At 61.3% G+C, this 13,068-nt stretch overlaps 2 protein-coding genes across 2 annotated transcripts; one reads left to right on the forward strand and one right to left on the reverse strand.

Moving 5' to 3' along the window:
* Positions 1–86: 86 nt before the first annotated feature.
* FKBP10 (FKBP prolyl isomerase 10) lies at positions 87–6,560 on the reverse strand. Its single transcript, XM_083877480.1, has 10 exons — positions 5,588–6,560; positions 4,118–4,263; positions 3,604–3,793; positions 3,181–3,326; positions 2,884–3,073; positions 2,496–2,641; positions 2,189–2,378; positions 1,725–1,867; positions 1,400–1,563; positions 87–1,104 (listed from the first exon to the last, which is right to left on the reverse strand). Exons 1-10 carry the CDS (start codon positions 5,806–5,808, stop codon positions 919–921), a joined length of 1,722 nt encoding a protein of 573 aa, XP_083733606.1. The 5' UTR covers positions 5,809–6,560; the 3' UTR covers positions 87–918.
* Positions 6,561–7,808: 1,248 nt separating this feature from the next.
* P3H4 (prolyl 3-hydroxylase family member 4 (inactive)) lies at positions 7,809–11,857 on the forward strand (the record flags this gene model as incomplete). Its single annotated transcript, XM_083877610.1, has 8 exons — positions 7,809–8,303; positions 9,622–9,771; positions 9,888–10,059; positions 10,131–10,259; positions 10,366–10,511; positions 10,597–10,680; positions 10,861–11,002; positions 11,092–11,857. The coding sequence occupies 8 exons, from the start codon at positions 7,809–7,811 to the stop codon at positions 11,100–11,102; spliced, it is 1,329 nt and encodes a 442-aa protein (XP_083733736.1). The 3' UTR covers positions 11,103–11,857.
* Positions 11,858–13,068: the final 1,211 nt, after the last annotated feature.

Consider the following 13,068-nt stretch of genomic DNA (forward strand, 5'->3'; position numbering starts at 1 on the left):
TACCCAAACACATGGGAAGGTTTCATGGCAAAGTAACCAAACACAGTAAAGCTCCTTGGAAACCTGGAGGAATTATTTATTTGGTGCAAGGCAGAGTCCCCACTTGAGGGGTTGGCTCTGCATTGCTGTGCTCCTGCATTTCTTCTGTCTCCGTCGAGGACAAATTGCAGAGGCTTTGGGCGCCAGAGCTGTGCTGGTCCCAACAGGAGGACCTGAGCACTCCAAGGCTGTGATCTGTATTCAGGCATTGAAACTAAATGGGTCTGATTTGTCTCAGTCACTGGGGGCTGAGAGGTGGGGAGGGTGTGAAGGGGGACAGTGCTGCTCCCTGAGGGCTGGGGGATGAGGGTCTGTTTCCCTTCTCCCAGCTGATGAGGGGTTTGCCAGGTCCCACAGTTCTAGGGGACCCAGACTTTTGGAATGGCAGATGCCTGCAGAATATTGGGGTTTCACCCTGGGAACCTGAGCCCCCTTCAGCCTCTTGTCCCGGGGAGGATGGCAGCAGGGACAGAGCAGGGACTGGGACAAAAGGCTTCCCTTTCTTTTCTCTAAAGAATTTTAAGTGTTTATATAAAAAACCCAATCCCCAACCCTAAACTACAAAATGCTGTGGTGGAAGTGGGGAGGAACCCCCCTGTATCTTGCCTGGCCCCTGAGGCAGCACAGGCAGGTGAGGGGGCTTGAGCTGGACCTGCAGTCACTGGTGGAGGATGAAGGGGCTTAGGGAGGGGACATCTTGGAGGCTGAGTTTTCCTGCTCAGGAGAACACATCAAAATACTCTCAGGTAATGAGAGGTGAAAATCAAAACCCGGCCCCCTGCAGGACTGGGGAGGGGCAGGGGCAGATTCCCAGGGTGGGAGACCAGCCATGACATGGCAAGGATGAGTCCTGTCTCCAGGAACATCAGGGACTGCTCCTCAGAGCTCCTCATGAATCTTCTCCCGGTCCTCGTCCGACTTGAGCTTCAGCTCATCAGGTGTGATCTTCCCGTCCTGGTTGCGGTCCTGGTTCTGGAACATGTCAGCAATGACTTTCTCTGGGTCAGAGCTCGGCATGAGGCGGCCTTTTCCCTCTGCCACATGGGTCTTGATGAAGGTGGAGAACTGGAGAGGGGAGAGGGAAGAGAGAAGAGATGCTGCTTGGCTCTGTGCAACCAGCTCTGGGCAGGGCAGGGAGACCACGGCCTATGATGAGGACAGGCAGGGACTGGAGCAGAGGCTGCCCTCGGGGACATTGCCCACACACAGCAGCAATGCTTTGGCTGGGGTGTTCTTCCTGCACAGCTCTCCAGGCTCTCAAGTGCCCAGGGACAACAGTGCCTTTCAAGTGCTGCCACCCAGGGTGGGTTCCCCTGTGCCCCCATCTCCTCCTGCATCCCACCATTTGGGACCCACTCACCTCATCCGCAGGGATCTCCCCGTCCTTGTTGAGGTCCATCTGCTCAAACAAGCTGGCCGGTGGGTCCCCGTGCCAGATGAAGAGGTAGCCCTCAGGAACCCCCTCCTCCATGGAGATCAGCTCCACCTCGAAGCGGAGCACGGCGCTGCCAGGCACCCCCCGGGCTGGAAAGACAGCAAAGGCTCCAGCACCACAGGGAGCAAGGCAAAGCCCTGGCCCTGAACCCCACAGCCCTGGCAGGCTGAGGGGTGATGGAGCCCAACAGGAGCCCAGCAAGGCTGAACCACCCAGTTTGCATTGCACACGTTGGCTGCTGCTCCCTTACCTCCACTCTCCCCATGGCCCAGGTGTGGGGGGATGATGAGCACCCGCCTTTCCCCTGCACACATGTCCAGGAGGCCCCTGTTCAGCCCCTCAATCACCTTGTTGGCCCCCAGAGTTACCTCCTGGGGCTTCTCATAGTCGTGGCTGCAAGAGGCACAGAGGAAACAGTGCAGGTGAGACAAGTCTCTCGGATCTAGTGGGCAGCCCTGAAATCCTCACCCTTCCATCCCACCATGGCCAAGAATCCCACACTGTCCATCCTGATATGCCACGAAGTTCCACACCCTCTATGCCACAGCCATGTCCATCTCACTGTATCTCTTGAACCCTCCTCCCTGCTGCCCCATCCTGCTGCCCTATGGCCAATGCTCCAGCACTGCCTGTTGCAGAGTGGATGGTCCCACTGCCTGCCCACCCCCAGCTCGGTCTGGCCCCAGGAAGGATGGGGATGCTCGGGGCACGCACGAGGAGAAGAGCTGGGTGCCATCCAGCAAGGAGCAGTTGTAGTGGTAGCGGACAAAGTCCCGGTCGCGGGTGGTGACGTTGCAGCCCTCGGGCCGGAACACGGTCTCGATCTCCACCGGGTCCTCAGGGTTGTGGAAGTCAATAACGTGGACATCAAAGATGAGCACGGCTGAGCCAGGAATTTTATCTCCTGGAAGAGAAAGGTGAAAAAAGCTGCTGGAGCACTGCAGGGCTGGCTGTTGAAGCCTTTCCCTGCTTCTTCCCACATCCTTTGGTGCCCGTCCCTCAGAGCCCTCTGCAGATTTACCTGCACCGTTCTCCCCATAAGCCAGGTGAGGGGGGATGACCACTCGGCGATGCTCTCCCACGCAGACCCCCTGCAGCCCCTGATCCATGCCAGGGATGATGTAGCCCTTCCCAATGTAGGTGTTGTAGGTCTGATTGCGAGAGTAGCTGCAGCAAGAGAAGCCCCAGCACCATCAATCCCCCCAGCCCCTACACCCCAACCCACACCCCTTCTCCCAGCCTCTCTTGCTCCCCCAGGAACCAAACCTTGCTCCAAGAGATGCAACAAACAGATATTGTCCTTTTTAGTCTATTTCATGCCCACTGTCTCCTCTCCAGCCTTTCCTTGCCAGCCGTGAGGCAGGAGAGGACATCAGGGGCTCTCCCAACACAGCCACTTCTTCCCACACCTGGAGTCAAAGAGTGTCCCGTCCATGAGTGTCCCATTGTAGTGGTAGCGGACAAAGTCCCCGGTCACAGCCCGGCGCTTGCAGGACTCTGGCACCTCCAGGTGCTCCAGAAAGACACCATCCTTGGGATTGTGGAAATCCACCAGCAGCACGCTGAACACCAGCGATGCCTGTGGTGGGATCACGGTCCCTGGGAGAGGACACAGGTCAGCATGAAGGAGGATTCTTCTACACCAGGGGGCTCTGGTCAGAGCTGGGAGGGAAGGGGCTGGCACGATGGGGTGGTGCCTGGCTCACCGTAGCCCTTCTCCCCATAAGCCAGGAATGGGGGGATGATGATGCTCCTCTTCTCCCCAGCACACATGCCCAGCAACCCCTGGTCCATGCCCTTGATCAGCCACCCAGTGCCCACGTAGGTGTCATAGGTGCTGCCCTTGCTGTAGCTGGTGGTGGAGAATGAGGGTGGGGGTGGCTCTGGGGCCACACCAGCAGCCCCAGCCAGAGCAGTGCTGTGCCAGAGGCTGGTTTGGGGCGGTCATGGAGCTGCACCAGCCCTGCTGGGGAGCGGGGAGGGAGTACAGGGTGAGGCTGCTCTGACTGTGTGCTCAGCCTGGTGTCCCTGGGTCACAGCCACCCCTAGTGGCCCAATGTCAAGGCAGAGGGTGCAGCCCAACCCTGCAGATCTGCCCTGAGGCCAGGCTGCATCCTAGTGGCCCATACCTGGAGTCGAAGGGGGTCCCATCCAGCAGTGTGCCGTTGTAGTGGTACCGCACAAAGTCCGAGTTCTCCACCGTGCGGTTGCAGCGCTCGGGCTTGGACAGGGTGGTGATCTGCAGCTTGTCGTTCTTGTTCCAGATGTCCAGCATGACCACATCAAAGTACAGGGTGGCATCTGGGGGGATCAGCCCCGCTAAAGCGGCACCACAAGGACAGAGTACCTTAAGTGGGATGAACACTGAGCCCAGGCCAGCCATGGGCTCTATACCCTGAAAACTCCCCTGAAGCTGCCACCACTCAGGACTGCTGGAGACCCACGCCAGCTCCTGGGAAAGCAGCACAGTCTGGCTGGGGGCAGGACCCCTCACTCCCAGGGAAGCCCCACTTCAGCACCACTCGCCCTGGCTATGGATCCACAATTAGGCCACATCTGCCAGGGGGGCACTGGAGCCCTGTCCCTGCTAACACCAGCCCTGGGGGGTTTTCTCCCTCAGCCCCCCATGCCAGGGCTCCTTACCCACGCCGATGCTGCCGTAGCCCAGGTGGGGTGGCACGATGAGGTGACGCCGCTCGTTGACGCACATGCCCTGCAGCCCCCGGTCCATGCCCGTGATCAGCCGCCCAACGCCCACCACACCGGCCACCGTGGCCCCTCGGTCATAGCTGGGGCAAAGGGACACACCCATCAGAGGTGGGAAAAAGGATGAAGCTCCCAAAGCTGCCAGTGCTGCTAGGCCAGAGAAGAGGGACAGGGCTGCCCCCTGCCCAGTGTGCAGGTCTCCCATCACAGCCTGAGTCCCTGTGTTGCAGGCAGAGCCCATAGCTCGAGAACTTGGATCCTAGTGGGCTCAATCCCATGCTGCTGGAGGGTAGCTGGGGGCACTGGTCAGGACTTCAGCCTGAGCCTGCACCCCCAGAAGCCATTCACACCCTCCCCAGATCTCACCCACTGAGCTGGGCTGGAGGCCGGCAGCTCTGGGGCTTCCTGCTGCTTCCAAATCATTTTGTGCAGAGCACATTGGAGCTTTACACACTGATGAGGAAAGACAATGTCCTGGCCTCATTTTTAAACTGCAAATTTATTTTAAAACTTTAAAATACTCCAATAAACTACTAGGGCAGCAGATGTCCTCCTGGGAGAGAATTCTTTTAGCAGTGAGTGTCCCCAGGCTCCCACTGCAGTTACTTTCTCCCCCATTGATGCTCACAAGAAAGATAAGACACATCAAACTGTGAACCCCTTTGCTTCCTAGAACTACAAAAAGAACACCTGCCTGGAAAGTTTTTATGACTACATGGTGCTGTGGCTGAGCCCCAGCACAGCTCCAGTTGTTTCTGTGTCCCCAGTTCTCCTCCCTGCTCATGGTGCTGCAAACCAGGGGCTGCTCCAACCCTGATTCCCAGCCAGCACGAGCAGAGCAGGGACAATGCAGGGGCCAAGGAACACTGAGCCCAGCAGAGCTCTGGGATAATGAAGGGTTTTGCTGCTGCCACGTCTCAAAGTGCTCTAAGCATTTTCCTTCCTGTGCAGCACATGTAGATACGTGTTCCTGAGTGCAGAGCGTGCCAATTGGGGCCAAATCATTCCTGTGCCCTGGACGGGCAATCCCACAGCTCTGTGGATCTGAAGGGCTGGGAGCCTCTGTGAGACCCAGTGGGGCAGCCCAGGCAGGGGCTACAGACAGGGGCTGCAGCCTGGGCTGGGTGTTCTGTTCTCTTCAGGCTGACGCGTGTACAGGGCTCCCAGTGTCACCCCTGCACGCACCAAAAGCCCCCCTCGGTTCCAAGCCGGGGGTGCCGGGCGTTGTCTGGCACAGGCAGCTCCCTGCCCTGGCCCGGCCGCCCCTGCCCCGGGGCTGGGGGACACATGCGGGGTCCCCACAGCCGCCTGCCTGCCCCGGCAAGCGGGCTGGGGGCTGGGGGAGGCATGCAGGGTCCCGCCGCGGCTGCCCCCCGCATGCAGCCGGCTCGGAGCCGCGGCCGATACCTGGAGTCAAACTTTTTGCCATCTTTAAAGGTCCCATTGTAGTGGTAGCGAATGAAATCCCCCATCTGCGCCTCCCGCAGGCAGATTTTGGGAATATAGTATCTGTCTATCACCACGTCTTCTAAGGGGCCGGGGTCCCCCAGCGCCGGGGCCCCCAGGACGCCCAGCAGGAGGAGGAGGAGGAGGAGGAGGAGGCAGCGGCTGCCCGCGGCCGTGGCCATGGCGCTGGGCTCAGGCGGCGGAAGGGCCCGCCGGGGAAAGGAGGAGGGAGGGAGGGGGGTCAGGACGCCCCTTTCCTGCCCGGGACGCCCCTTTGCCTTCGCTTTCCCGTCCCGTCCCCTCCGCCCGCTCAGCCCGCCCCTCCTGGAATTTCTGTAGACGTGTCCGCGCTCCCCCCGCCGTGCTGACACCGCGGCAGGGCACGATCCGCGGCGGGAGGAGGAGTTATTCTTTATCCCTCTTTTGTTTTTCAGCTTACTTTCCCCCCTCCTTATTTATTTCTCTTCTTCCCCCTCTATTCCTCTTTTTTTACTCTCCTCTTTTTTAATTTATTTTTCTCCTCTCACTACTTACTGTCTCTCTCTCTTTTTTTTTTTCTCCTTTTTTTTTTTTTTTTTTTTTTTTTTTCTTTTCTTTTCTTGGGCAATTCCTTATCCGAAGGAAAAGCTGACGGAGGCATTGGGGAGCGGCTGGAGGCCCGGCCCCAGGTCCTAGCGCTCCTGTGCCTCCTCCTCCCTCTCTTCTTCCTTCTGCCTCTGCCAGCTCATTGCACCCAGCCCAAGATGCTCCTGGCTGCTGCTCAATCCCAACAGTTCGGGAGAGTAAATAAAAGGAATTAAGTGTTTTGATAACAAGTCTGCTGTTGGCAGAGCCTTTACTGAATAGTGATGACTAAAAATGTGAAATTCTCCCAGCAGCCCTTCCCAGACAAACACAGCCTCAAACACTCACGGAGGTGTTGCCCACACATCCTGTACCCCCAAACCCATCGGCAAGAAACAGGCCCCTTTGGCCAGTGCCAGGTGGGAAATGCAACAGGCTGTGAACCCAAACCCAAATCCCAACTCGGCTCCTCTGAGGCTCAGTGCTACCAGTGAGAGCAACTGCTCCAGCAAAGCACAGTCAGCTCCCCCCGGGGTGCTCTGCAGCCCCCCAGCTCACCCCAGGGTGCTCTGCATCCCCCCAGCTCCCCCGGGGTGCTCTGCAGCCCCCCAGCTCAGTCCCGGGGTGCTCTGCAGCCCCCCAGCTCAGCACACCGGGGTGCTCTGCAGCCCCCCAGCTCACCCCAGGGTGCTCTGCATCCCCCCAGCTCAGTCCCGGGGTGCTCTGCAGCCCCCCAGCACAGCCCCGGGGTGCTCTGCAGCCCCCCAGCTCAGTCCCGGGGTGCTCTGCAGCCCCCAGCTCAGTCCCGGGGTGCTCTGCAGCCCCCCAGCTCAGCCCCGGGGTGCTCTGCAGCCCCCCAGCTCAGTCCCGGGGTGCTCTGCAGCCCCCCAGCTCAGCCCCGGGGTGCTCTGCAGCCCCCCAGCTCAGTCCCGGGGTGCTCTGCAGCCCCCCAGCTCAGCACACCGGGGTGCTCTGCAGCCCCCCAGCTCAGCCCCGGGGTGCTCTGCAGCCCCCAGCTCAACTCAGCACAGCGGGGCTGGGCACCCTCAGCTCCGCTTGGAGCAGCCTGGGGGACACGCGGCTGTCCCGATGGTGGGGACAGGGCCCCACACAGCCGAGTGAGTGCTGACAGGGATGGTGGCACCACAGCCCCGTGTGACACTGGGCACGGCCGAGAGCCTCTGCTCCGCCGGGAGAAACCTCAGCAGGACACTCCAGCAGCGTCCTGGCTCCTGCCCCGCGCTGTCACATCCCTCAGTGCCACCATCCAGCCAGCGATAAAGCCCTGGGTTTGGGCTGGGGCCAGTGTGGCCATGCCGAGGGCTGGCAGGGGACAGCTCTGAGGCCGCGATCTGGCACAGCACAGGCCGTGTGGCCTCGGGCTTGGCACCGCCGGCGGCGAGGACACCTCCGGGCACCGCCGGCCTGAGGCATCTCCCCCCGTGGTGCGCACCCCCCCAGCACCCCCCAGCGCCCCTCGCAGCCCCTGCGCGCTCCCCTCGGGCCGGCGGGGCCGCACTAAGACCCTGCGCGCCCGGCAGCACCGCCCACCCCGCGGCCCGCCCGCCCCCTGCGCGGGGCCCGGCGCGGACAGTGCGCGGGCAGGGGCGGCAGCGGGATGGGCGCTGCGGGGCCGGTACCGGGTCCCCCGCGGGCGGTGCTGCTGGCGGTGCTGGCGGCGGGGCTGTGCGCGGCGCAGTACGAGCAGTACAGCGTGCGCGGCTTCCCCGCGGCCGCGCTGGAGCCGCTGCAGCGCGCCTACGCGCGGGCGCTGGAGCAGTACGCGGACGCGCAATGGGCGGAGAGCGCGCAGGGGCTGGAGGCCAGCCTGCGGCTCCACAGGCTGCTGCGGGACAGCGAGGCGCATTGTCACCGCCGCTGCGCCGGGGAGCCCCCCGCGGGGGAGGGTCCCGCCCAGGAGCCCCGCGGGGAGCGGGACCCCGAGTGGGAGCGGGAGCTGCGGCTCTTCGAGCGGCTGCTGCTCCGCGCCGGCTGCCTGCGCGCCTGCAAGCGGGAGCTGCCCGTGTTCCAGCTGCGCTACCCGCCCGCGCAGACCCTGCGCGACTTCCAGCGCCGCCAGCCCTACCAGTACCTGCACTACGCGCTCTTCAAGGTGAGGCGGTGCAAATGGCAGGGGGCAGGGATGGGGGGGTCCTGCTCCGCTGTTCTGCACCACTGATCTTTCCCCTCCATCCTGCACTCCTCCACTCTGCCCCCTGACTGAGCACACCCCTTCCCGTGTCTCATCCTGTGTCACTCATCCTTTACCTCCTCTTGGACACCCCCATCCTGCATCTCCATCCTACACTGTCAGCCTGACCCTCTGATCTGCCCACCCTGAACCCCAGTCCCGTCTATCTCTGTGCCCCCAGACCGTGCTCCCCCCATCCTGCACCCTGCTGTCAGGTGTTCCCCCTCTCCTTCATTCCCCATCTGGCATCCCCCGCCAGCTCCTCCATCCTGCCCCTGAGCCGTGGCACGTCAGCATCATCTGGGACACATCAGGCAGGACGACTGGGGGGCCCCTGTGGTTGTGTCCCTCTACCCCACCTTGTGTTGCTCTGGTGGCCCAAGGTCTCCCTGGACAGGCAGAGTATTGCCTGGGGAGAGTGCTCAGGGGCTGCCCCAGCTGAGGGGCCTGAGCTGGAGGGTCTTGTGTCTCTGTGATTGCGATGGGACACGTGTCTGGATGCTCCATAAGAAAGAAGGACTTGCTCAGCTTCGCCGTGCAGACGTGGAGGGAGGTTTCATAAGGCATCCCCCTCGGGTGCCCACGTGTTGGCCAGAGTGTCTCTGGCAGGGGACAGTCCTCTGGGCAGGGTCCTGGTCCCTGGCTGCCAGCCACTGTGAGTGCTGTTTTAGTGCTCAGTGATGCAGCCCCACTCACCTGGCAGTGGCAAGGGACTGCCTGGCTTCATCCTTAATGCCTTTTCCTCTTGCTGCTCTGGCCCAAACCCATTTCATGGATGGGTCTTTCAAACCATCCTCCCTCCCTGCTGTCTGACTCCCTGAAGCTGCAACCTGAGAGCCCAAAAAGCAGCAGGGGTGGCAGCCATGTCTGAGGGCAGTGCTGGAGAAGAGCAGATATGTGGGTAAAACCCACATGGATCTGGCTCACAGGGATCACTCCTGGCTGGATGTGGGGGCTCATCAGGGGCTGAGCTGTCCCTGCTCCCACCTGGCTGTGCCTCCATGCACAGCCAGGAGGTTGGTGTGGCTGCAGGTACCCGCAATATCCATGTTCCCAGATCCTGTCTGTCCATCACTGCCAGTAGACGATTGTGCAGCGTGGGTTCAGAGCTGTTCCCCACAAGGATCACCCTCTGTCCTGCAGCCCAGGGGTCTGGCTGGGTGATGAGACCCCCTTGGCTGCAGCATTGCTCAGGCTGTCCTGCAGCAGGTCTCTGCACCGGCTCCTCCTCTCTCCACAGTCAAATAAGATCGAGAAAGCGGTGTCTGCTGCCCACACCTTTCTGCAGAAAAACCCCAAGCATGAGATGACCTTGAGGTACCTGAACTACTACAAGACAATGCTGGATGTGGATGAATACCTGGTCGACCTGGAAGCTCAGCCCTATGAGGTAAGGAGGGGAGGGGGCTGGGGCAGGAGAGGGGCTTCCCAGGGCTCAAAGCATGCCTCGTCCTGCCAAACCCCGAGGGAAGCAGCTCTCCCCCACTAAGCAGTGGTCCTCGGCAGCCGATATTCGTGCGGTCAGTGAAGCTGTACAACAACGGGGATTTCCGGAGCAGCGCAGCCGACATGGAGCAGGCACTGGCTGAGTACTACAAGGCGTATGAAGACTGTCTGGCTGGCTGTGAGGGTGCCTATGAGCTTCAGGAGTTCAAGGACTTCTACCCTGCCATTGCAGGTACTGGAGGGCTGGGGGATGGCAGACTTGGGGAGGTGATCAGGGGTGCAACACTCGACATCTCCCCCCAGACCACTTGGTGAGCGTGCTGCAATGCAAGGTGGACTGCGAGGCTGAGCTCACCCCCAACGTGGGTGGCTACTTTGTGGAGAAGTTCGTGGCCACCATGTACCACTACCTGCAGTTCGCTTACTACAAGTGTGAGTGCCAGCGGGAGCAGGGGGGGCTGTGCCCTGGGGCACTCTGGGGTGCTGTGGGCCTTGGGAGGGGTGTCACCCCCGTGTCACCTGGCTCTGCTCCCCGCAGTGAACGACGTGCAGGATGCAGTGCGCAGCGTCTCCAGCTACATGCTCTTCGACCCTGGTGACACTGTGATGCAGCAGAACCTGGTCTACTACCGCTTCCACCGCGAGCGCTGGCGCCTGCGGGAGGAGGACTTCGAGCCACGGCCGGTGAGGACCCCCCCAGCCCCCTGTCCCCTGGCCCTGCAGTGCCCAGAGAGGGGCTGACACAGTCCCTGTCCCCTGCCATGCCCAGGAAGCCGTGCGGTACCACAACCAGACGGTTGCTCAGAAGAAGATGCTGGAATTTGCCCGGCAGTATCTGCAGGATGATGATGAGGTACCTGATGGGCCTGACACAGGGTGCAGATGGTGCTTTTGGGGAGGCTGGGTGGTGTGTGTGGGTGCTGCAGGGACCTTCCTCAGGTGGGGGTCTGACCCCCCCAAACCAGCCCTGGAGCAAAGAATGCAGATGAGGCTGCTGAGCCTCGCTGCCTCCTCCTGCCCTCCTGTGCTGCAGATGGAGGTGGATGGCAGTGAGGGGCCAGAGGTGCTGGACCTGCCCTCTGATGGCGAGTTCGAGGGTGAAGGTGACTACGAGGAGGGCTTCTTCGCAGAGTGGTGGCAGGAACCCAAGACCAAAGGAGACAAAGACGACCAAGGTTCCTATAGCAGGGCTGGGGGCCGTGCTGTAGGGTGGGAGGGTCTGCCGCCCACACCTCTGGTGCCAGCAAGCTCTTCTTGTTTGCAGAGATCCTATGATGAGCCAGGTGAAGGGGCACCCAGCACCAACTGAGCTGGATGGTGGTGGCTCTGTGATGCCATCTCGGGGACATCGGGCTTTGGGCTCCTCCCAGCCCAAACTCAGACTCATGGGGAGGGGCCGATCCTGCCTTGCATCCTGCAGCAGGGCTGCCTTTGCCACCTGGACATCTGCTGCCCTGGCACAGCCCAATTCCCATCAGTGGAACAGCAGCAGCTCTGAATGGCCCTGCCTGCCCAGGAGCCTGGACCACTCCTGCCCCCAATGCCCCAAGAGCCCTGACCAGCAGTGATGCCTCACAGCACTGGGGTTTTCTGTGTCCCTCAGCTGCTCCCCAGGAAATGTGGATGATGCACCAGGATCGACCCTTGTGATGTCTTGAGGGGCTTGGGGGACTACCCCTACTTTAGGAACAATGCATAATGCTGCTGGAGCTGGTCCTGCCCCTTCCTGAGGCTCCTGCTCCTGTTCTTCCAGCCTTCCAAGCAATGTCAGCTCCCACAGCCCAGGTCCCCTTGGACTCCCCAGCCTGGTGCTACAGGGGGCTCCTGGTGTGCCACATCCCCATGTCACCACAGGCCTGCAGCCTGGTAAGGCTGTGGTGCCCATGCCCTGCCTGTGCCTTGAATTTTTGCCACACCAGCCCTCTCTAGCCTTAAGCTCCATTAATTTAAGATTTCCCCTCTTGCACAGTTGCTCTTTTTATATATTTACTGGTGCTGAACTTTTAATAAAATCCAGACTGGTCTTTTCACAGCTGCCTCCACCTTCCATGCGCTGCCACCATGGGATCCAGGAGCTCAGGGTGGGAGAGGCCCTGCTGTGGGAGAGGAAGGGATGAGCTCAGGCCTGGATGTCCCCACAGGTGACTTGGGGGAACTCGTGGAACTGGAGACCTATGGAGGCCATGAGAGCAGCCAGGCTCCTGTGAGGCTCTGGGTTCCCTCAGGGGGGTCCCCAATTGGGATCCAAGGCACCCCCATTGTGCAGGGGAGGCTCTCAGGTGGGGTAAAGGGGGGAGCTGCAGGGGGCTGGAGAGCAGCATGTCCTACCCCATATGGATCTTTAGGGTGTGGCATGCATGACCTGATGTTTGTTTTGGAGTGCAACACTGACACTGCTCCTTGGGGATGCATCATCCTGCTCCTGGATCGGAGGGTGCAGCCTGCACCTCCTGATGAAGGTGGGGGGTGGCAGGGTGGGATGACCAGCCTCCTGCCTGCATCAGGGTGTTTTGGGGGTCACCATTGGTGCTGACAAACCCGTGCCAGTCCTAGGCAGGAGGCGTCGGGCAGCGTGTGGCCGCTCACTCCTCCCTGCCATGCTCCCGCTTGGCATGGAAATTGGCTACGAGGACTGAAACTGAGAAGCTGAATCACAGCGTTGGCCCCAGGGAAGGGAAGGGATGGGAATGGAAGGAAGAGGATGGCAAGAGGCTGCCAGCACCCCACCCTGCCCTGCCTGGAACCCCTGTTCACCGGGGCTTTTCCAGCTCTGCAGGGCACTGGGCAGGGGCTGAGCCCCCAGACCCGTGGGCAAAGTTCAGGGCTCAGGGAGGCAGTGCTGGGAGTGAGCACCCACTGCACCCCTGTGCCGGGAAAGGGCTGTCCTATCACTTGGGAGGAGTGGTGTTTGTCACTGATGGGTCACAGCCACCTCTGGAAGGGAGTGCCAGCCTGGTGGGGTGTGGCCGGCAGCGCTCGTGAATAGATGAGCGAGAAGCACTCGGCCCAGCGCTGGCAGCGAAGCCGAGGGGACAAAGGGCTGTGGATCTTCCCAACAGCTGGGCGAGGGTGGCACTGGGCCCACGGGGCCTCCACCCTGCTCTGACACACACCTGGGCACTGCGTCCCTTCCTCAGCCCCACGCTGATGTGGGGCAGCTCTTTGCTCCCACTGATCTACTGGCACCAGGCAAAGCCCCTTGCAGCCATGACCTGCAGACCATGACCCGGGGTGCCCCGGG

The sequence above is a fragment of the Zosterops lateralis genome (assembly GCF_965231275.1).
Source record: "Zosterops lateralis genome assembly, chromosome: 24".
In the NCBI taxonomy this organism is placed as follows: domain Eukaryota; kingdom Metazoa; phylum Chordata; class Aves; order Passeriformes; family Zosteropidae; genus Zosterops; species Zosterops lateralis.

What these genes read in the sequence shown, in the direction of transcription:
- FKBP10 (XM_083877480.1), bottom strand. Translation starts at nt 5,808, where the DNA reads ATGGCCACGGCCGCGGGCAGCCGCTGCCTCCTCCTCCTCCTCCTCCTC. An exon ending in GGGACCCCCTTCGACTCCAG is followed by an intron (nt 3,327 to 3,603) that starts GTATGGGCCACT and finishes CTCCACCACCAG; the next exon opens with CTACAGCAAGGGCAGCACCT. An exon ending in TTATGGGGAGAACGGTGCAG is followed by an intron (nt 2,379 to 2,495) that starts GTAAATCTGCAG and finishes TTTCTCTTCCAG; the next exon opens with GAGATAAAATTCCTGGCTCA.